Consider the following 22,056-nt stretch of genomic DNA (forward strand, 5'->3'; position numbering starts at 1 on the left):
ATGAGATGAGGAAAAGGCCGTGGTTGATAGGGTGAGGGGCAGTCAGTCAGAAAGGCACAGCTCTTGACGTGAATTCCAAGCTGAAGCTTGTGCACATGGGCATAGCCACATGGGTGCCAATTCTCTCATCTTGGGCAGATTTTGTTTTTGGAATAGCAATCTCTTCTCCCTGGCAATTTCCTGGGAAGCGCAACGATTCCTGTTATTTCTATTTAGACTAATGAGATTGCAAGCTGGAGGTAACGGGGCACATTTTCTCTATGTCTCAATGAAGAATCGAGACAAGAGTGGAGTGGAAACATTTAAAATTCAGGATAGATTTAAGATGAGAAAAGTTATTCCTTCTGCATCCTACCCCCCATCCCTGCCCCACTGTCCACAGACCACACTCCCATGAGCCCTTCCCTGCTGACAGGATTAAGAGGCAATCAGGAGATAATCAAAAGTGGCTCCAACTTTGGGCAATAAATAGCTCCCAGATGCTCAATAAACGCCCGACCGCAGGCTGGCGGTGCTCGGCAGCATCAGGGGAGACGTCTAGTCTTTGTTGGGACAGAAGCAAAGTCAATTATTGCAATTAAACTCCATAAAGATGCCTTGAATTTAATCAAATGAAAAGTTTAAATTTCAGGAGTTAGAAGGGTAGAAATTAGGGGAACTGGAGACAGGAAGTGGGAAGAGTATCTGGCAGCTGGCTGACTCGACCAGCTGGAGCCCAGCATGGGTACTTTTGGACCCAAGCAGAGAGGCAAAGTGCACACATCCATGTACTTGTGGCTCAGCTGACATGCTGCCGAGCCATTGCAATCTTGAGGCAAATATTTTCTAATACACACGTTTGACCCTGTTTGGTGTGATGGCCTCTGCTGGGCTGTGGTCCCACCTAGGTCCCACATCTGGGAAAGCTGAACTCACACACAGTTCCTTCATCAGAAAGTTGGTTCCAGGGGCTGGAGAGATGGCTCAGTGGTTCAGAGCACTGGCTGCTCTTCCAGAGGTCCTGAGTTCAATTCCCAGCAACCACATGGTGGCTCACAACCATCTGTAATGGGATCCGATGCCCTCTTCTGGTGTGTCTGAAGACAGCTACAGTATACTCATATTCACATTAAATAAATAAATCTTAAAAAAAAAAAAAGAAAGAAAGAAAGTTGGCTCCAGGATTTTTCACTTGTGTGAAAGGTATGGTAGAGACTGATGAAATGAGCAAGCCAGCAAAGGGGTGTGACTTAGGGCAAAGGGAGAAGTAGCAGCCTGTCCAAGATACCAAAGAGAAGAAAACCTGGTTGAGAACGTCCAAGCCACTGGCAGACAGACTACAACAGCTCCTGGACCAGAGGTGCCTCAGTCCTGGGTCGGCTCCCTGGGCTGAGGTGGAATGGAGAGAGGCACTTCCACAAAGCAGAGCATGTTGGGTAACCTGGGCACCCTCTCTGGGCCAGACCAGATGACTTCAGTTTTCCCATCAAACTGTCACGTTCTATAATCATCTCATCCTTAGCAGAACAACCGTGCAGTGCTGATGAGCACAGGCGGCAGTTGATTGAAGCTGCATTCTCTCAGCTAAAGTTCAACCAATCTTAAGTCTTAATTGGAGACTCTAAGCTAGGGACACACGAAAAGAAAGCAGCTTATAAAACCCAGTGATAACAGCTGTGCTGGACATGGTTCCCTGTACTGCACCAGGGTGCATCAGGTCTCTGTGTGTCACAGGGGAGGAACAGAGGCTGGGATGAGTAAGGTGTCTGCACTGGCTTCCCACAGGGAAGGTCTGCACTCTGAAGGAGAGAGGCTGGTCGGAGGTGATGCGGCAGGCTGGAGGGTGCAGGATGAGTCTAGCTGGTCTGAACTGGACTCCCTCCCTGAACAGCAAGGAGTGAGACTTTCTAAGCTGCGGGCTGAGTCACCACCAGGAAGAGCCTGGTTTTCAGGAAATTGGCTTAGGATGGCGATCGCCCAGGCAGTGGGCTGCAGGAGAGCAAGCCTTCGAGCTAGCGTGGGCTCCATCTGCATTGATCAGTCACAGCAAAGAGCACAGGTTATCGCCAGAGAAATGCAGGCTTTCAGGACCCCTGGAATTGAGAGTGAGGGAGAACGACTCCCTGATGGCTTTGCATCAAAAATTAAACAGGAACTACAGGTCTCCGAGTATTCCATCATCGCCTCCCCACCTCAGGCAGAGTGCACAAGCTCACTGTTGTGCTTCAGCCTCTCCCCCACGAGAAATGCGGCCTCTCCATCAGCACCCAAGGACATAATAACCAGATTTTAAAGTATTTATTCCAAAGGCTCTTTTCTGCCTGCCTTGCCTGTGAGATCCCCAGGGATGTGTGTACAGCCGTCTATTTATGAAGGAGCAGAAGCCCTGAGCACTATGGGAAGAGTTTCATCACTTGGAGTGGCAGACGGCAGAACAGGGAAGCCACCAGTCATCCTTCAGAGGCGAGGCCCAGCCAAGGCCTGACAAGAGGCTCAGCTCTGCAGTGGCTTGGCCCTCAAGTATAGCTATGGAGTTACAGAGGTGACGGTGGCTCCCAAGCTCTTTCTCCCTCCCTCCTTCATTTACGTCAGGTCAGGCTAGTGAGGACAAAGAAGGCCCAGGCGCCAAAGGGGCAGAAGTAGCGATGAGCCTATCTCACAGGTCTCCCATGCCCTGAGACGTGGCCTGGCAGCAGGGGAGAGGTATGGAGATGGTGGGTCTACAGGACAAGAAGTCTTGGAAACCATCTAGCCTGTGCTACAGCACAAAACCATAGGAGAAGGCCGGAGTGTAAAGCTGCTGGGTTCTGGGAGCTTGGCCACACAGATCACCCCAGAGAAGGTAGAGCATCCAGCAGAATGTTTCCACTGACCAAGTAGGTCCCGCAAAGGTGGCTGAAGGAGCACATTCTAGATCTGCAGGGTAAAAGTGCTATGTCAGGGACCAGCGTCTTTCTCGTCTGTGGGCATAAATGTGCTGTGAATGACTCATAAGGAACCAGAGGTCACTGACGAGATTGAGTGGCTTCCTTCACATTCAGCTTAGTCTAAGCAAAGAAAGCTAAGCACAGGAGAAACCCTGGGGCAGGTGCTTGTGCCTCAAGACTTCACATGTCAACCCCTAGCTTGGGTGGGATGATTCTTTCATACAACCCCCACCACAACGGTGTCATGCTATTATAAAGTTTTCTAGTCTTCCAGAAGGCTCTCTCATGCTTAGACCTCCAGACTCATTCATAGCTCAGATCCCAGGGAGAGTACTTGGTAAGAACTATGTTGAAATGTGGACATCCCAGCTTAGCATACAGGAGATTCTGGAACAAGACTCACAACCAGATTTCTCAAGTAGCACATTTCTTAGTAACAAACGCTGAGAAACCATCCCACAGAGCACAGGCTGGTGGTGAAGCAGTAGAGGCTAGTCTCTGGGAAATACAAGTAAGACTCGCAGGGCCCAAGAACGAGGTAGAAAGAAGGCAAAAGTCACTCCCTGTTCATGCCTGCCACATACCTCCTCAGGCCAGAAATACATGAGGTGGTCCAGTGCTGCCCTGACAACCAGGGAAGTGGAAAGCTTTTCTGAGAGGGGGCTTGGTGTACATGGAGCCTCTGAGATCCAGACAAGCTTTGTCAAATAACGTTCCAAACTGAAGGGCCAGCCAAGGCAGCCTGGCCAGCAAGCAAGCTGCACTAGGCAGTGGAAGCAGTAGGCAAGGGGGCTCTATTTCACTGTTAGTATAGCACTCACACATAAGGACTGGGGAAGAGGATGACTAACCATTCAACTAGCTTCTCTGAAGGTTGGGGTTACTTGGTTTCTCAAGGGTTTTGGTGGCAGGGAAATATCTGGGAGAACTGGGTTGTGAGCACTGGGCCAAGCAGAGACTACTGAGACAGCTCTTTACTGAGGTCAGGCTTACCCCCTGGGTCCTGAGGTTACCTCGGCCCACGAAATCCAGGAGGCTGCTAAGCCCTGATCAGTGTTGTTGCTGTGCTGGCCCTGTCAGTAAAGGCCCCAGCCTGTCCCCAGCTCAATACAGTCTCTCCAGGAGTCAAACACAAATTTCTACACTGGTCACTGGTCAAAGTGGCCTCACAATGTAATTTCCGGCACAGAATGGGATTGACTAGTGTTTACTCTCTCACTCCACTCACGCTAGCCCTGTCAGTCCTGAAACCTCCCCAGAGAACATGTGTCAGAGGCATGCAGTCTCTTCCTGGAATCCCATCTCACTGGCTTCTGTAACTAGAACTCTTCAAATATACTTATTGGCACTTCTCAGCGTAGAGAATGGAGCTATGATGTCAGGCAAAAGATTTCAAATTGGAGAAGACTTTTAGATACTGTCTGTTCAGACTGCATGGGCTCAGGAGGGAGGGAGCTGGCCAGAGCCACTGGTCGCTGTATACAGTACTTCATATCTAGGATGGCTGCTGTGCTGAGGTGAGGGGCAACCTGGAGCCTGTGTCTTGACAGGCAGATTGTGAGCTGCTTGTAGTCCATGGATATGGTTGGTTTGCATCTAAAATGTGTTTGAGAATACTGTATTAGATCTCAACATAGGCAAATCAGGTGATGGTACACGAAACACTGATTTTTGGCTACTTACCAGAGAATGAATGGTCTGATCGATTGGTTTTGTGACAGGGTCAATTTGATGTTGTGGGCTGCTGGCTAGGACTTGGTCACAGGACTTGTCCTGGCTATGCCTTCTGGGTGTGCATTTGTGCTGTTGGAAAGGTGTACCCCATGCATGCTCCTCCCCAGACTGCCAACGGTCCAGGTGCCCTCTTCCTCCCTCCTCTCTGTTGAGTTCCATGGCAGACTTACTGCCACCGAGTCCTAGCGCACACTCGGGTCAGCCAAATGGCACCTGTCTCTAACACCCACATGCAGGACACACAGGCTCTGAGTGAAAAGGGAATTAAATGGGGGAGCTGAGACCCCAACTCTGTTCAGGCGATAAGTGTGCGGTGTGCCCTGGGCATCCGTGTTCTTCATCAGTGCATGTTCCTTGAGTCTCGTCCACGGGTGAGGAGCAGGCCAGTGTCAGGGTGTCAGGGGTCTTTCCTCTTAACAGCCCACCCAGATCATTTCTCCTTGAAGCCACTGTCTATTCTGTGCAAGACCCTCTTTCCTAGAGGCCATCCCACCACCCAGTAGAACTGAGCAAGGCAAGCCCGTGGGAGGCTGAGGCCTGAGGTCTCAGCCAGCAGGTACTGTGTGCCTTTGGACAAGTCACACCCTTTTGGTTCCTCATCTTCCTAGGTGCAAAGTTAAAAAATCCTGTGCATGGTGAGGACCAGTGAAGCTGTGTGTAGATTTCAGGGAGGACTTACAGGTGCTAAGTAAATGGCAGCCATTTTCTCCCTTACTTGAATGCCAGCTCTTAAACCAGCACCCAAACAACCTCCTGTTCCTATGATGCCAGCAGCTACAGGACACTCTGCTACCAAGTCCTGTTAATGCTCTGACCTCTCATCATCATTGCCTAATGCATCTCTTGGTTCCCAACAGTTCCTTCCCTGGCTCCTCACCTAACCACCTACAGACCCCAAGTGGGGCAGGCATGCTTTCTGTGGGGCACTCCATGATCCCCCAGATGCCTCTGACATAGCCACTTCCTCTGGTCTCAGCAGCTCAGATGTGTTCTCCTAAGTTCAGCTTTTGGGGACCTAAGTGAATGCCCTGGATACAGCCTAACCAGTGCAAAGAGACCCCTAAGAATTCAAAAGACAACGGAAACGATATAAGACCAAAGTCACTTCATGCTGTTCCTCCTGAGCTAGACTACCTCTAATTCATCAGACACTGCACAGTGGTCTTGCAGGAGCCAGCCCTCCCCCAACCCCCACCATGGTTTTGATCTCTGCAATCCCTGCTGTAAGCAACACAAAAGAGAAGCTGACACCTCCACAGACACCCAGGATACCAGCAGCAGAAGGAAAGGAGGAGCTGGACCATGGTCCCTCACCACCTCAGCCGGAGGCTTGGGCCAAGGGAGAATGAGAAAGGTGCACCCTGGTCTACTTTCTACACCAGGTGCCCAGCCTGCAGCAGCTCATGGAGCTAGAACTTGCCCCACAACCTGTCTCCTGGATCTGGATGGCTTTCCCTGTTGCTGTCACTATGCTGGGTGGAGGATTAGGCCTTGTTGCAGATGTCAATTACCATGAAGGCAGGGAGCACCAGAGTCTTGACTACCATAGACCCTTGCAGGGCGCACCCAGCCATCGCATCAAGTACAGGGGCTATGTATCTACTCTCACAGGAAAACCCTGCTTGCGGTGGGAGTCTCACTGGCACGTACAAAATTCTGTCTAATGGATGAGAATTAACAGCCAGTTTGGGATTCTAACAAGCCCTTTCCACATCATTTGGAAAATATCACATGAGATCAAGTCTAGGTACAAAACCTTAGGGAATTTGCTAGTTATGCTTTGATCATGCAAAGAAAAGCCCATTATTTCTTAGGTTTGTTTCTAAGTTTCATTTTATGACAAATAATGCCTTAACTATAATGATTCAATTAAAAAACCAGCACTTACTGTTTCAAAGGAATAGGAAATCTCCAAAGAGGCCTTTAATCTCAAAGGAATCTCCAGCAGTTTTTAAGGTGAGGGTCACTGCTGTCCTGTCTGAAGCCTGCTGTGACTCTCTTCAGCCTTTTCTGTGTATGACAGAGACTGTGGCATGGAGAGCAGTTGTACTGTGGACACATGCAGTGTCATTTAATGTGATATTTAACATATATTTTATATAACAATATGAGAGAGACAGAAACAGAGAGGCAGAGACCCCCTACCCCTTGGTGCTAGGCTGGGGAATCCTCAGCTTGCACTTTTGTCAGGAACGTTGACAGACACCGCCAGCCTCCTGGAGTGCCCTGTCTCTCACTGTGCCTTATCTTAGACCTGCTGAACTGGGCAGGGCTAGTGCAGGTGAGGAAGGCAGGAAGAGGTGGGGCACAGGAGCTGCAGGAAGTCACAAGGGTAAGTGGAAGGGAGCAGTGAAGTGTTGAGTAGGAGCAGGCTGGTTTGGCAGGGTCAGGGTCAGGGTCAGGGATAGAGACCATGACCAGTAGCATTACAGCAAGGGTGAGGTCTCAAGTCAGTGGCTCTGGTGCCTGGCATCAAGGGGAGGAAGCGCCAAGATGTTTGACCAGTTTGGAGAACAGGCATTGCCAACTCCTGGTCACCTCCAACACCCAGTTAGAAGGAAGAATGTTGGGCTCTTATCCAGCAGGAGGGTGGAGCTGGCTGGGAAATGGACATATGGAACAGGCTCTGGGGTGGACACAGTGTCCCTTCCGGTGGCCTCAGCAGGCAGCCAAGCTATGTGCTAGTCTTTATTCTACAAGGCCCAGCTGCTTCCTTCAACCGTTCCCTCTACTCAGACACCCACAGCCTCCATTGTGAGGCTGTCAGCAGTGAGGAAGTGCAAAATACTCCTTAACACTCAGAGTCAAATGGCAGTCCCAAAGCCCCTTCCTGCTACCATAACTGGACTCACCCAGGTGTGGTAGGAACTGTGAGGCCTGAGCAGCACGATAGGGAGTGACGGTCAGCTGCTGCTGCTGGGGCTATCTGCTCATCTGGCTGGACTTCCACATCCTTGCTGGCAGAGCTTCGGGCTTGCTAGTTCCCAGTATATATGTGGATATAGTGATATGTGATGCTTTCAGCAAGCAAGCAGTGATACCACCACTGTCAACTGTTGGCCATGAAGACCCACTCAGCTCTCTTCTGACCCCACACTTTTGTGTAGGGAAGCACCAGGAGCATGCCCATCAGGAGAGCCTGCAGACCCTGTCTGACACAGAGCACTTTCTTTCAGGGCAAATTTTTGTGTCAGCCAATTGTTGCTCAGGTCTTTGAACTTCCTACTTTAAAAGGGCCTCCTGGTTTGCCATGGATGTGCTACACTTTACATTCTACACAGAAGCTGCATGATTCAGGGGTTCCTTCATGGTCTACCACTGGCCTATGCTCAGTGTGGGCTTGCATCCAGCACATACAATGTGGCACTGGCCACTGAAATACGCCCTCCTCTACTCTGTGAGAAGCAGCTCCAGGCTTCTCAACCGTGGAACCCACGCACGCACCCACGCACGCACGCACGCACGCACGCACGCACTGCAGACCCCATGTCTCTCTTCAGCAGCTCCATCTTAACCTTTGTCACCTGAACTGTCCAGCAGCTAGGGGCTGGAGGAGGGAGGTACCCGATCCAACCCCTCCTCTTTTCCTTTGAGGTGAGATCATAGCAGAGAGAAGAGCACCTCCTCCTCAGCTGAGGAGCAGGCACTGCTGCGGCATGAGCTGCAGGATTCTTCCCACGGACCGTGGCCCCACCCAGCAGCACTGGAACAAGATCTGTGGAAACCTATGTTAAACACATAGGGAAGAAACAGACCCATGTCTTCTGATCTATAGGGGAATTGCCAAGACGGGTACTGCAAGGGTCAGAGTTCTCAGTGTGAGGACTTAGAAGTTCTTACAGCAGAAGCGCTCAGCATGCTGGGGAAGGTTCCCATGAGAGAAGGGTTCTTTTGCCCAGCTGTGTGCAGACAGCTGTGGTTCCCAGGGCCCTTTCTCTAATGACTCCACATAAAGGGTAAGAGCCCTGCCTCTCATCCTGGCTGTAAAATTCGCTCCTCAGGGTGGTTGGAGCCATGTTCAGAAAACTGCTATGGGGAGATGAACTTTTTCTTCCACGCCTCCCAGGCCGATCTGCTTCAGTTTGCTGCTGCTGCTTCTGCTTTTCCTTCCTCCTCCTCCTCCCCCTCCCCCCCCTTCCTCCTGTACACACACACACACACACACACACACACACACACACATACACGTCTGAAGTTGGTGTCAGGAATCTTCCCTGGATACTGTTCTATTCTCTGGAACAAGGTCTCTCAATCAAACTCAGAGGTCTCTCACAGGTATCTCCACTTTGAAAGACTGGAATCCTAGCTGAGTCTCCACACCCCCTGATATTCATATGCCAAGTTCTGAACTCCAGTCTTCCTGCTTGCTTGGCAGGCACTGTAAATACCTAGCCATTCATTTATTCTAATTACCTTTTTACAAAAATTCTTGATCAGAATAGCAGCTGTATGGAAGGCAGGTATCCGAGGATCTGTTCTAAGTGTTTACTGTATGGACTCCCCAGAGGCCATTCACACACTACAGAGGCTTCTCAGACAGTGCTCTCTCCTCCCTCTGGAGTGGACAGCACAGGGCGTGTGGAACTCTGATGCACAGCTGCTCCTTCCTAGCAGCCCACGTCTGTTCTTGGTGTCCGTTCTACACTAACCAAGCTTTGAAAGGATGCAGACATGTGGGGGCTTTGTTTTAATTTTTGTTTTATCTGTGTATATAAGTGCTGTCTTTCTGTATATCTGCATGACAGAAAAGGGCATCAGATCCTATTATATATTGTTCACAGCTACCATGTGGGTGCTGGGAATTGAACTCAGGACCTCTGGAAGAACAACTAGTGTTCTTAACCACTGAGCCATCTCTTTAGCTCCAGTGAGACTTGTGTTTTAACATTGGATGCTTATAGTACACGTGAATACTGGACACTACAGATTTTATTTAGTTTTGAATATATAAGAGGCAGTGAATTTACGAACTTCTCGTTTCTCTAGGATTCTAGTGGTGGGTGACAACTGACACAAGTCTATTAAAAAAAACCTGCCTTTGCAACATCATCCAAAGGTCTTTACAGTTAAGCAGTTCTCTTACTAACGTGAATGAAAACTGGTCATTTCATTTTGGAATCCACCCCCTCCACTCATGTGGAGAGCACAGCCATGTGGATGTAAATGTTCCACCTGTGGCACTACTGGGAGGAAGTTAGACCACTGGGGCAGGTCCTGGAGGGGAACACTGGGACCCACGCCCTTCCCTTCCCTTCTCTCTAGCTGGCTGTGAGCGAACAGTTGGCTCCATCCTGTGCCCCTGCCATGTGCTGCCTCAAAGACATGGCAGCCAGAGACCATGGACAGAAACCTCTGAAGCAGTAACCCTCAGTAAGACTTTCTTCCCTATAGGCTGACTGTCAGTTATTTTGTTAACTAATGGAAAGTTAAGCCAGGCATGGTAGTGTTCATCTTTAATTCTAGCAGTGGGAGGCAGACACAGGTGGATCTCTGTAAGTTCAAGGCCAGCCTGGTCTACAAGGTGAGTTCCAAGGCCAGCCAGGGCTACAAAATGAGACCCTGTTAGAACAACAACAAAAAATAAATCTTAGGAGCTGGAGAGATGGCTCAGTGGTTAAGAGCACTGGCTACTCTTCCAGAGGTCCTGAGTTCAATTCCTATTACTCACAGGGCAGCTCATAACCATCTATAACTGTAGCTCCTTGGGATCTGATACCTTCTTCTGGTGTACAGATACACATACAGTCAAAACACCCACATTCATAAAATGCACAAATCTCTTTATAAAAAAAGAATGGAAAGTTGACACCCAGAAGCACCACACCACATATTTTGAGGTAGGTTTAGATTCAGAATAATTTTTTTAAATGTTATTTTGATTTTGTGTGTATGAGTGTTTGTCTGCATGTATGTGTGTGCACCATGTGTGTGCAGTGTCAGCAGAGGCCAGGGAAAGTGGTTAGGTCCCTTAGAACTAGAGTTGAAGACACTGTGTACCACCACTTGGTGCACCCTTTTCTCCAGTCCCACACTGTATTATTTTATTGTTATGACTACGAGCACAGGTTATAGCTACAGTGAAGAAATTATGAACAGTGATTAAAGATTGCAGTGTGTGTGTGTGTGTGTGTGTGTGTGTGTGTGTGTGTGTGTGTGTGAGAGAGAGAGAGAGAGAGAGAGAGAGAGAATGGCTTTAAATGTTAGAGAAATCTTGTATTCACTTAATATATTTGGGTCAACTTCTTTCTTAGTACAAATTCTAAAAAGTCCAGAAGGCCCTTATTTTGGCTCACAGATTAAGAAGGGGAATGGTCCATCTCAGTGGGGAAAGCATGGCACCAGGAATATGAGTCAGCTGGTTACGCTGAGCCCATGGCCAGGAAACAGAGAAGGGACAGCAAGTTGAGGCTGGCTAGAAAAAAATTCAAGGTCTTTCACCCATGTCCTTAACAAGTCTCTGTGCGGTTTTACAGCCTTCCATACCAGCTCCATCAGGTGAGGAGTGTAGGGCCCAAGGCTGTTGACCTTCTTCACCTTCAAAGCCTCCTTCCTTTTGAAGGAGAGCACCCTGTCCCCAGGCTGGTGCCGTACCTCACCAGAGCAGGGCACTTCTATAGTTCCAAGAGGCACCCCATTCCAAAGCAGGCAGGAATGCAAACAGGGACCCAAACACAAAAGAACTGTCAGACAAACACACTTACCACATGGCATGCATGTATGTTGGGGGAAGTCGTGGGCTGCTTACTGGGGTGCAGTTATACGACCTCATGATTCTTTCTGCCAATAAAAAATTTCTAAACAAACTTGCCACCAGCAGGTCCTGTCGGAAAAGCTTTTGAAAGAGATCTGAGGGCAGATAAAAAATAACAAGGAATCTTCAGTGATTTGTGCCCAGGATCGGAATCCAAAAACACATTTTCTCCCATCAAAAAATATTACACACAAGTTGAAACTGACACACACATGTCGCTGGTAATATATACACATACATGCACTTATCAGCCTATATGTGAACAAATACCCAAGTCCCAACCAACCTACAAACAAAACACACACATGTTTTTATAGCTGGAATTCTGGTTTCAAAGGTAAGGGCAATGGCAACATTTACTCAGGAAGCTGAGCCCTGAGCCTGCTAGGAAAGCATTACTGAGCTGAGAGCAAGGCTGACACAGAGCACACAGCCGCCAGCCTGCTTAGGCTAGTCTGAGCTCCTTGTTATTTCCAGCCCCTGGGAGTTTCCTCCCTGATCCTGTTTGGTGGTGGTATCTCACCCCGAGGGAGCACATTCCAGGCGATGGTGTCTGTGATGGCTGTGAAGATCCAGTTCAGTTCACCCAGAGGGGTTCTCCGGTCATTCAGCCGGCCAGGAATCCTAGACAAGATGATGTTTGCATTAGTGCTACCAGGGCTACTGAAAAAGACAAGGGAGTCAGATGTGGGAACAGACCTTGACAGAGAGGGAAAGCCTCAGGCTTAACGGAAGATGAGCATGGCTGTGGCTGGGAAGGCCTCCTAGGGCCCTAACATTGCCATAGTTCCCATATGTCTTCTTCAAGGAGACAAGAAACTACACAGGCTCACCCACAGCAGTTCCTACTTTTCCCTCTCCACTGAAGACACACCAACAGTTTTCCTGATTCCCTTGTGTGTGTGGATGGAGAACAGCTGCCAACACACAGCTGCATAGTTCCACACATGCAACACAAGCCAATGGCGCTCAAAGACACGCATCTTGTGCTATCTGGGGATCCACACATTTCAGTCTTCCTCCACAGCCCTCTTTAGGTTCCTGTGCTGCAGAAGAGCTGAGAAAGAGAGTTCTACCCGGCACAGCCTACTCACCTTGCAGTCAGTCACTCAGCTGGTCCATGAAGATTACCAAGCAATGGGAAGGACAGACGAGAAGCACACAGCACGTGCATGCATGGAGAGCCTGGCAGTGCAAAGGCTGCAGACACTTAAGATGGAGATGGGAAGGGAGCGAATGCTTCTACTATAGAAAGGGAGGTGAAGGAAAGCTATGCTGAGTGCTAACCCAGGAGCAGACCCTGCGTCCTGACAGGGCAGAGCATCTATGTGGCAAGCGTGTGTCCATTGGAGAGCAGAGCAGTTCAAAGCCCTAAGGTCTGGGCTTGCTTCTTTCAGCCCGGCAACAAGCGTAATTTTACCCACTAGGTAGCACGTTTAATTATATCTGACTAGAAACTCTTTTCTTCCTCCCAGAAGGAAAATGTTCACAGTGATTTGGTTTGGAGACTAGAGTGTGATTTGCTATTTATAAGGTGGAACAGATTAATAATTCCCATTATAGTCACCCATTTGATGGTATTGTCAGTAAGAACAACTCAGAGACAGACTCAGGAACAGGGGAGCAGGGCCAGGCTACCAACCCCACACAACTATGCTGAGCAAGCTCTTTCCTGCTAAGAATTCCATTTGGCTTAGAAACAAAAATATTTTTTTCTACTAAGGGGGGTTTAGTAATAGGACAGAAAAGGGTGTGTGGTGGGGGAGTGAGGGGGTAAATGACAGATGACATTTACCTCAGGTTTATTTCCAAAGCCTGGAATGCTATCACCGAGTCTAGTGCTGAGCATGTGTGGGGACCATTAAGTACCTTACTACTAAAGAGAAAGCACGGCCCAGAGAGGAACTCGGCATGGGGTGCTGGGGATTGCTTGCCCTTACTCTAAGCATGGAATTCTCCTTCCCTGACCTCTTTACCACGGAGACTACCACATGGAGGTGTGTGTGTGTGGTAGCTGGACCCACCATCAGCTGTTTACACATTACAGGGAGACACAGAAAACTATGGGAAATAAGATGCCCATTCTCCCTGGGTCTTTTTCCCACAGAACTGTGAGGTTGGGGTCCACCCCTCAAAGAGAAAACACATTTCCATTACTGTAAAACACTGCCAGCAAGGCTCTCTTCAAGCTCTCATTGTTGTTCTCTGAGTGTCAGTCAGAGTAAGGAGCAGAACAACCACCAACTTTGAAGGTGTCCTGACTGCCTCCTATCCATATCAGTTTCAAGTATGCAGTTCCCCAAACGACTTTTTAATAGTTCACAAAGACCCACTGGAAGCTTGTCCTATGGGTGACCATTTACTATAGAGAAAAAGCGGCCACCTTAGCCAAGGAGAACCCAGGTTTACTGACACCTATACACTGAACTGAGCCTCTAATATGACTGATACCATGGGACTTAGACACTTACCTGGTCTTGTGTACAGTGAGCCCTAACAGAACTGCCAGTGTGGCTAGCCACTGAATTCAAAAGTACCTTGAAGAGGCTGGGAATACTGTGCCACCCACCCCACACTAACCAGCTCAGCACCAAAACACTATCTTCCGGTGAAATCTGTCTTTCGGCTTATACACAGTCCTAGGTGTAAGCAGGAAGGACCGGGAAGGCCTCCTTTAGATGATGAATCCAGAGGTTAAGTGACTACCGCACATCCATAACGGGTATGCTCCTGACAAAGGTCTGGATGTCACTCACTCCCTGCCTCACTTTAGACAACACCATTTAGAGAAGGTTCAAGGAAACTATGGCAACCTTCAGGGAAACACAGAGCACCCACATTGGTAACATACATACCCTTGTCTTTGATCTCAGTGTGTAGTTGGGGAGACATCTGTCAATTCTCTTGTTCCACTAGAGACAGGGTCTCTGTGTACTCCTGGCTGTCCCGGAACCCACTGTGTGGGTCGGGTTGGCCTCAACCTCACAGATCCACCAGCCTCTGCCTCCTGAATGCCAGGATTAAAGGTGTGTGGCACAACTAGGCCCGGCCTATTAGTCAGTTCTCCCTTCCCTTCCCCTCCCTCCCTCCCTCCCTCCCATGTGAGTACACTGTAGCTGTCTTCAGACACACCTGAAGACAGTGGATCCCATTACAGATGGTTGTGAGCCACCATGTGGTTGCTGGGAATTGAACTCAGGACCTCTGGAAGAGCAGTCAGGGCACTTAACCACTGAGCCATCTCTCCAGCCCCTTATCAGTCAATTCTAAACCAGAGGCTTACTAAGTTTCCAGTGGATGTACTCAGGCAGAGTGTGGTTTTATGAAAACTGACAGGTCAGAAATGGAATATGTGATGAGCAGAACAAACGCTGTGACTGAGTAAATTATAGAACTACCACAGAGGAATGGCTGCGAGCTGCTTAGTGGTTATCTGTGAACACCTGAATACTGCAGTATGTGCTAATAAGCAAAGGGACAAGTCAAAAATGGCACAGCTGAGGTCACACTCACACATGCAAGGGGAGCACTTGAAAGGAAGGGACTCTGAAGCAGGAGATGAGCTTCCTGTTACCCATCTGAACTGACTCTGTGAGACTCCATCCAACCTGAACCATGGGGAGCACTTGAGACTCCCACTTCATTGCTCGTTTATCATCAGCCTTGGGTGGCACTAGGAAGGTGAGTTCCAAGGTGACAGCATCCTGGGGGGCTGGCCCCTTGTGCAGTGAGTGGCACTCTGGGGAGAGGTATAGGGCCTCTAAAAACCAGAGACTGTTTAAGCATGGTCTGTCTCGAGACCCGGTCAGTTAACAGGAAGAGACCACGTGACTGGAGTCAAGTGAGGCCACCACAGACCACCCTGTTTCCAAGGGACAGTCTCTAGGGATGTGAAGAGAAGCTGTGTTCTCGGCGATGAGAAGTAGCTGGCAAGATTCTCTACCCTAGCCTCTGTCCCTGACAGCCACTGTGAGCAGGATCCCACAGCAACCTGAAAACTCCCATCTCCCCTAAGATCATCATGAAGACATCTGCCCAGTCGCCTCGGACAGGCCATTCATGCTGACAGTGAGAGAGCAGTGACACGGCTGCTGGCTCATCTGCAGACAGGTTCTTCTTGGGACGACAAAGGTAGAAGCAAGCCCACTCCTTGTACTGGAGAGCTGTACTCTCTGTGATGACAGGGAAACTGTGAGCCTATTGGATGGTTCCCTCTGGGGACTGTAACATCTAACCTGAGACCACAGTCCATTCAGGAAGCTTCTCTAGGCCCTAAAAAGTCCACTGACAAGCACGGGGGCTCTTTTAAAATTTAACTCCTCGGTGCTAACCAAGGACAAACTTAATGTGGAAAGTGATCACAGGATTGAAAGATGAGAAGCAGACTCTAGTCCCAGCTGTGCTGTGGCTAGGCAACTTCTGCATCCTGTGTCTCGGCTCTGAGTCACAAAAACTAACCTTATGTGCGACACGGGACTAAAATAAAACGGGTCACACTTGCACAGCTGATGCAGTGGCAGCCAGATACCTCCTTGGCAGGGGCATGCCGCCTCCTCAGCTCTCCCTCCCGCTGTTGCTGTCGGCACGAGGGCTTATTCCCATCTTGTTCCCATCTTCCCATAGACACTGCTCCCCGCAGCTCTCTGTTTCCTGCCAGGGCTCGTCTTCCTTGACTTCAACACCCAGGCTATCGCTGCTGACCACTGGCTGCCACAGAGTGACCACTTTTAAGTCTCCACTGCCATGCATGTGATGACCTCAGGGTGGGACCAGTTCTGGAATGGCCATCTGGCATTCTCTTGGGCCACTCTCTCCTCACCCCAATACCCCCTATGGCCCTTGTTATGACCTCTGTAGTCACTCAACAGGACTCTGTCCACTTTCCTTCTCCACCTAGTTGTCAGGCAGGCCCTACAACAAACCTCGGTGAGAAGACTTTTCTGGTCCCATGGGTTCATTCCTGTGAGTATCCTGCCAATCTGTGTCTCACTGGCACCTCTGCCTTCCCCATCTATTCCCCACACAGGGGCTGCACAAAGTCAGCCTGTAGTAAAACCCTAATGTTTAGCTGGGTCCTGACGCTCATGGAGGGAAGAGCGCACTCAGACCAGTCGTGACAGGCTAACCACTGACTGGAGACTGCACACGGGTCACCTCCCAGGTCCTCCCAGGAGGGTTCCCTTCATTCTCACAAACTGGGGCTGGAGGTCTTAGGGGAAAGTGGTGAGTAACTGGATACAGTCTGCCCAACCATCTGCCTCACCAGGCTCTGAGGACTAAGAATGAGTGGACCAAGGCTGCAGGAAGTAGGCTTATAGCAAGCTGATGATGCCCAGGTCTCCTGCCAAGGCCTTGTGAACCTAGAGCTCCCTCTGTGCTGCCACAGTTCTCTCTTCCTTCAGAGCGGGGAAAACCACAGGGCAGCCAACAGCAAAGCAAGCTTCCCTGCTGCTGCTCGACCTTGAGGGTGTCTACTTAGAATCTCAAAGGGCAGCAGGCACCTGTGGGTGGAGAAGCGCAGGCTAAGCCCTTCCCAGCTCTACCTGCCACACACCCCAGGGGGAACATCTAGGCCTCTGAGGGGCAGAATAAAGACTTCTGTCCAATGCACCCAAATAGAAAATTCCCTCATGGGCCTAGAAACTGTCATTAACCAAGAAGGCTGATGGCTGAGCTTGTACGGTCTGTTGCCACTCTCCATCCATTCTTCCCTTGGCTGCCTAGCGCCACACCACAGTGCTGGAGAATGAGAGCTGGCCCCTGTTTGTTTGCTTGTGCTGCCCACGTTCTTTCTTGGGCCAGTCTCTGGCTCCTCTGGGGTCAGGTCCCACTCCCTGGAGTGGCATCGCCATCTTTTCTGTGTAGCTCACGGTGCCCTGGACATGGCAGCTTAGTGGAGCTCCTGTGTAACCTCCAGATCTGGAACAACATCCATGAGGAGCTCAGGCGTTCCTTGAAGCCCTTGCCTGTGTTCTTTTTATTTCATTCACCATTGCTCCTCTATGCTAATCTCTTCTGTGACTAGATAATACATTCCTATGGGCGATGGCTTTCTTTCCTCGATATGTATCAATCTCCTTATAGTTCTGGCAGAGTGCTGAGCACACTGCATAATCTCGGCAGCCCACAAACCTGAGTCATGGAGCTTCTACTTGGAAACAGCGATGACTCCCACTCATCCCTAAGACTCCCGAGCGCCCAGTGGATAGAGTCCTAACTCTTTATGGCAGCTGGCAGCTGTGGATGGGGACAGGGAAGGAGGCAGTTTAAGCTCTATTCTTCAGCTGTGTCCTCAGGGTGTGTCTCAGCTCTTGAAGTGAGCAGGTGGAAGGGGAACCTGGCCATCCCAAGAGGCAGCGCTGCAGAGATGAGGCGAGAGAGACCGAAAGAGTCCAGCTTCCTTCTTGCCTCGTGTGCCCACCTGTGATAACTAGCTGTAGCTGTCAACTGGCCAGACACGGACTCACCCGAGTTGCAGTGTGGAATTAACTATCCAGATCAGGTTGGCCTGTGGACGAGTTTGAGGTGGGGCTGTCTTATCCTAAAAGTGGGTGACACCATTCCCTGAATTTGGGTCCTGGCTGCTTCCAGTTCCTGCCTTGTCCTGACTTCTCTGCCATGAACTGTGAACTGGAATTGTGAGCTGAAATAAATCTTTTCTCCCCTTGGTTGCCTTTGTGAAGGTTCTTATCACAACAACAGAAAATGACCACAGGACAACTAACCAGCGTGGGCACCAACTGAACTTTAGTCTTCCCCAGACTAGTTCACTTCCCGCCTGCACTTTCACATTTCAATACCACATTCTAACTCTCTGGCCTTCGTGGTTTAAGGGCAGAGCCCTCTATCAAGTAACTCTGGGTTGTGACCCCTCCCACTACCTCCTCCTAGCACCTCCTGTATTGTCCAGGGCCTGCAAAGTCTCTGCTGCCCCCACAGAATGTTGTGGGTGTCTCTGTGCCATAACAACAGTGTCCAGGCTGGCCTCAGGCTTGGCACAGTGCACTGTGCTCATGTGCCCATGTGTGCTTGGTTGGTCAAGGCCAGTATCCTTCTGAGGGATCACAATGCTCTGTGTGCCCCAAACAAACCTCCAGCTTCCAGGAAAATGGCACCAGCATATGAGAGACATGCTTTTCCCACAAAGTAAAGACACAGGAAGACAGTCATAAAATGGTACAATCTATCTAAAATCCACTATGAACCCTGGAGCACAGCAGCAAACGATGTGTAACACACCAAGACACTGTGTCAGGGAATGCTGCGTGCTCGCCATAAATGCGCACAGGTACAGGAAACGGTCTGAAGAGTCCAGCACAGTGCTAACAGTGAGTGTCTTGGCAGGCCAGAGATTGAGGGTGTTTTAAAAAGTCCTTTTTGCTTATCTGTGTTTAGTAATATATCTGCTAAAAACACAATCCTTACATAACAAAGAAAAATAAAACCCATTTTTTTTCCATAAAAGAGTGGCAATTTTTAAAAAGGGAAGGCATTTAAAAACTACGTATTTTACACCTATGTAAATGGACTAAGTCAGTCAGGGTGTGGTAGATCTCTACTTGTCAAGTGACCACAATGAGGTGACTGCAGAGAACACTGTGGGCTGCTTACTTACTGCAAATGATTTGTTATTTGGAAATCTCTGAGACAAAGACCATGGAGGTGAGCCTACCCATTTCCTTTGAAAACCGGGGTCAGTGCATAATGGCTGGCTCTTCAGTAAGGGAAGAGTTACTGTATCAGTCCACACGTGACTCAGGGTTGTGGGCAGAACACCGAAGCCTGGAGCTAATTTGCTGGGCAATGGGTGTTTATGAGACTAGTAAAAATATTTTTCATTAGCTAAATGAGACCATAAACTACTTGACATGTCCTCCACAGCCTAATAATATCCTACGCTGCCTGCACTTCTCAGACACAATGTACATATTCTAGACGTTCACGGATCTCAAGTGGCGCAGTTGATGTCATTATGCAGGTGAAGGCAGACAAGTTAGGCCATGATTGGACAGTAAAAAAAAATAAGACAGGGACAAAGCTTTTGTAAGGTGGGAGAGAAGCAGAAGAAAGGAGGAATGAAGATGGAGATGGGGAAGGATGCACCAGATCTGGGTGGTCTTGAATTGCCAAGGTAGCTGGGATGGATTTCTGTAGGCAAATTTATCTTATCTAGGTGGGCAGTTTATATCCTTATCAACTGATTGTAAGTTTATTGTGTGGATGTATTGTGGATTAAGAATTTAACATATGGGGTTGGGGATTTAGCTCAGTGGTAGAGCACTTGCCTAGGGAAGTGCAAGGCCCTGGGTTAGGGTCCCCAGCTCGGAAAAAAAAAAAAAAAAAAAAAAAAAGAATTTAACATATAAATCTGACTGTTGGGTTACAGTTTATTGAGTCTTGATTTCACCGGGTAGTTGGGAGTTTATACCTTAAGGACTAGGGGGGCGGTTGTTGGGAGTGTGGATAGAGCCCATGGCAGGGAGCCTCGATAGGCCAGCTACTGCTGGACTTCTAGAGCCCTGATTTTATTGGGTAGCTAGAACCAGAGAGTTTGCGGCGAGCAGAGAGCCGCTGGGAAAGATACTAACCTGAGATAAATTAGCGCTAGTTCCAACGGCCTGCTAGAGCCAGAACTAGCAAGGTAGTGAGACCATCAGGGTACGAGCGGGTACTGGTTTGACTGTATTTTTTAGTTTTACCACAAGAAGTGGTGAACTAACATGTTAGGCAAGAATCCACTAAAATTGGAAGTTTCTCAGAGCCTGAGAAAGCTTTATTTTCTAAGTGATGAAGGGCTCCTCCATGTTGAGTCATGTGATGGCCCAAGTGTGGGAACCTTAAACAAAGGAACAGCGGGGGTTGTCTGCTCACAGACTCCAGGTCCCCTGCTGTGAAATTACAGAGTTTATCCAAATCATGTGGGGACTTCACCCACGATTTGGAACTAGGTAGAAATAAATAAAAGTCTATAACACCAGGCAGAGTGAACACAGACATATCTTATAGAGTTATGAACAGATGGATGGTATAAGTCTTACAGGATACTCTATTCTTTCTAACGTGGGCTCTACAGAAATTTTGGGCTAAAATCCTGGTTTGACAAGTTGCCTGCTTCTTAATGAGAGGCATTAATGGAAATGGGGTTAAATTAGTTTTTATAGTTAGAAGGAGAGAGTACAGAGTTTATCTGAATCATGTGGGGATTTCCATTTCCACCCGCAGTTCAGAATTTAGATAGGGAAAATTAGTCACTGACTCCAAGCAGAGAGTGGTGATATAGGTCTGACACTCCAGGTAGAGAGCTTAGCAGATGGATTTTGGGCTAAAATCTTAGTTTGACAAGTTGCTTACTTATTGGTATTGGTATTAATAAAAAGGTGACCAAGTTGTTTCATGAATTGCCCAGGTAAGGCCATATGGCTGGACGATGCTGGCTAGCTAGAGTTTGTGGTTATTCTGATATTTACCACAACAGTATGCTCATGTTCTCTTAACATGGGGAGATTCTGGGTTAACCCCTGATGTGACAGACTAGAAAAGCCAAACGGGCTCATACACGATGGTTTGGCTTACTTCTTTATTTAGAATTGTTTTAATTTTCATAATGAGTGTGATTTTGAGTCTTGTTAGATTATTTCTCTGGGAGATAATACAAGATAGAAGCTTTTCCGGTTATAGATGAAAGAACATGGTATTTTGGGAGAAAGGTTTTATCTTTGTGTTTTCAAAAAAGGTGACTAGGCTGTGGACACCTTCCAGAGTCATATGGATTAAATTTGGTAGAGGGAGACCACCTGATGAAGTAGAGTCAAGAGAATAAAACAAAAACAAAGAACAAACGTCCATCCTAACCAGTCCATACATCTTACACAGACTGAGTCAATCCATACGGGTATCTTGAGGATACTACCATTTTGTTTGAGATTTATTATTACAGAATGTACAGCTTTGGTGAGTGTCACCGTGAGACCTGCTTGACCTCCTGATCCTCAGGATCCAGTCCAAGGCGGATATCAGAGACACAACAATAGTCAGTGTGGCCAGCTCCCTCCCCCAACCCCTTCTAGATATCTCAACGCCCATGTACGGCCTAAAGAAGCCATTGAAGAGTCGTCGCCCTAATTCCCTGGACTTTGGGGGAGCTAAAGATGGTTTTTCTAAGGTTGTTTTTCTGAGGAATTTAGAAATGGTCATAATTTAAAAGGGAGGAATTAGCTTAAATTGATTATACAGTCATAATCTCATTTGGTAGAAATCCTTATATTTGTTACTAAGCTAAAGTTATAATCTTTTACATGGGTACAGAATTTATTTGATACAAGTTTAGATTTTCTTTGATATGAATTCCTTATCAATTTAAAGTAATATTGTTACTCTCATGTATAGGCACTGTGCCTATCAACATTTGAGTATACAAGGCTTATACCCAGTCCTTTACTGCTATTAAAAAACTAATCTGAGATGATTAGCCAGTGGGTTAAGGGCAGAGAGCAAATGCATGGCTCTAAGTTTACTGTTACAGTGCTTTCAGGATAATTTATTAAGATAATTAGTGGACAACAGTCCAGATTACTTACATAGTTAGATGGTTTTCAAAAACGTCAGAAATCCACAAGATCTGACATTTAATGTTATTTATCTTTTGTTGACACATGTCTGCTCCTA

The 22,056-nt window shown here is 48.3% G+C and overlaps 1 protein-coding gene across 1 annotated transcript in view; it reads right to left on the reverse strand.

The window, feature by feature from the left end:
• Positions 1-22,056, reverse strand: part of Rptor (regulatory associated protein of MTOR complex 1) — a 293,401-nt gene that overhangs the window by 89,400 nt on the left and 181,945 nt on the right. The window contains exons 8-9 of the mRNA XM_032914128.1: positions 11,915-12,015; positions 11,342-11,486 (exon numbers count right to left, since the gene is read on the reverse strand). Coding sequence (XP_032770019.1) covers positions 11,342-11,486; positions 11,915-12,015 — 246 coding nt within the window. The remainder of the gene's footprint in view (positions 1-11,341; positions 11,487-11,914; positions 12,016-22,056) is intronic.

The sequence above is a fragment of the Rattus rattus genome, chromosome 9 (genome assembly GCF_011064425.1).
Source record: "Rattus rattus isolate New Zealand chromosome 9, Rrattus_CSIRO_v1, whole genome shotgun sequence".
NCBI classification, from domain to species: domain Eukaryota; kingdom Metazoa; phylum Chordata; class Mammalia; order Rodentia; family Muridae; genus Rattus; species Rattus rattus.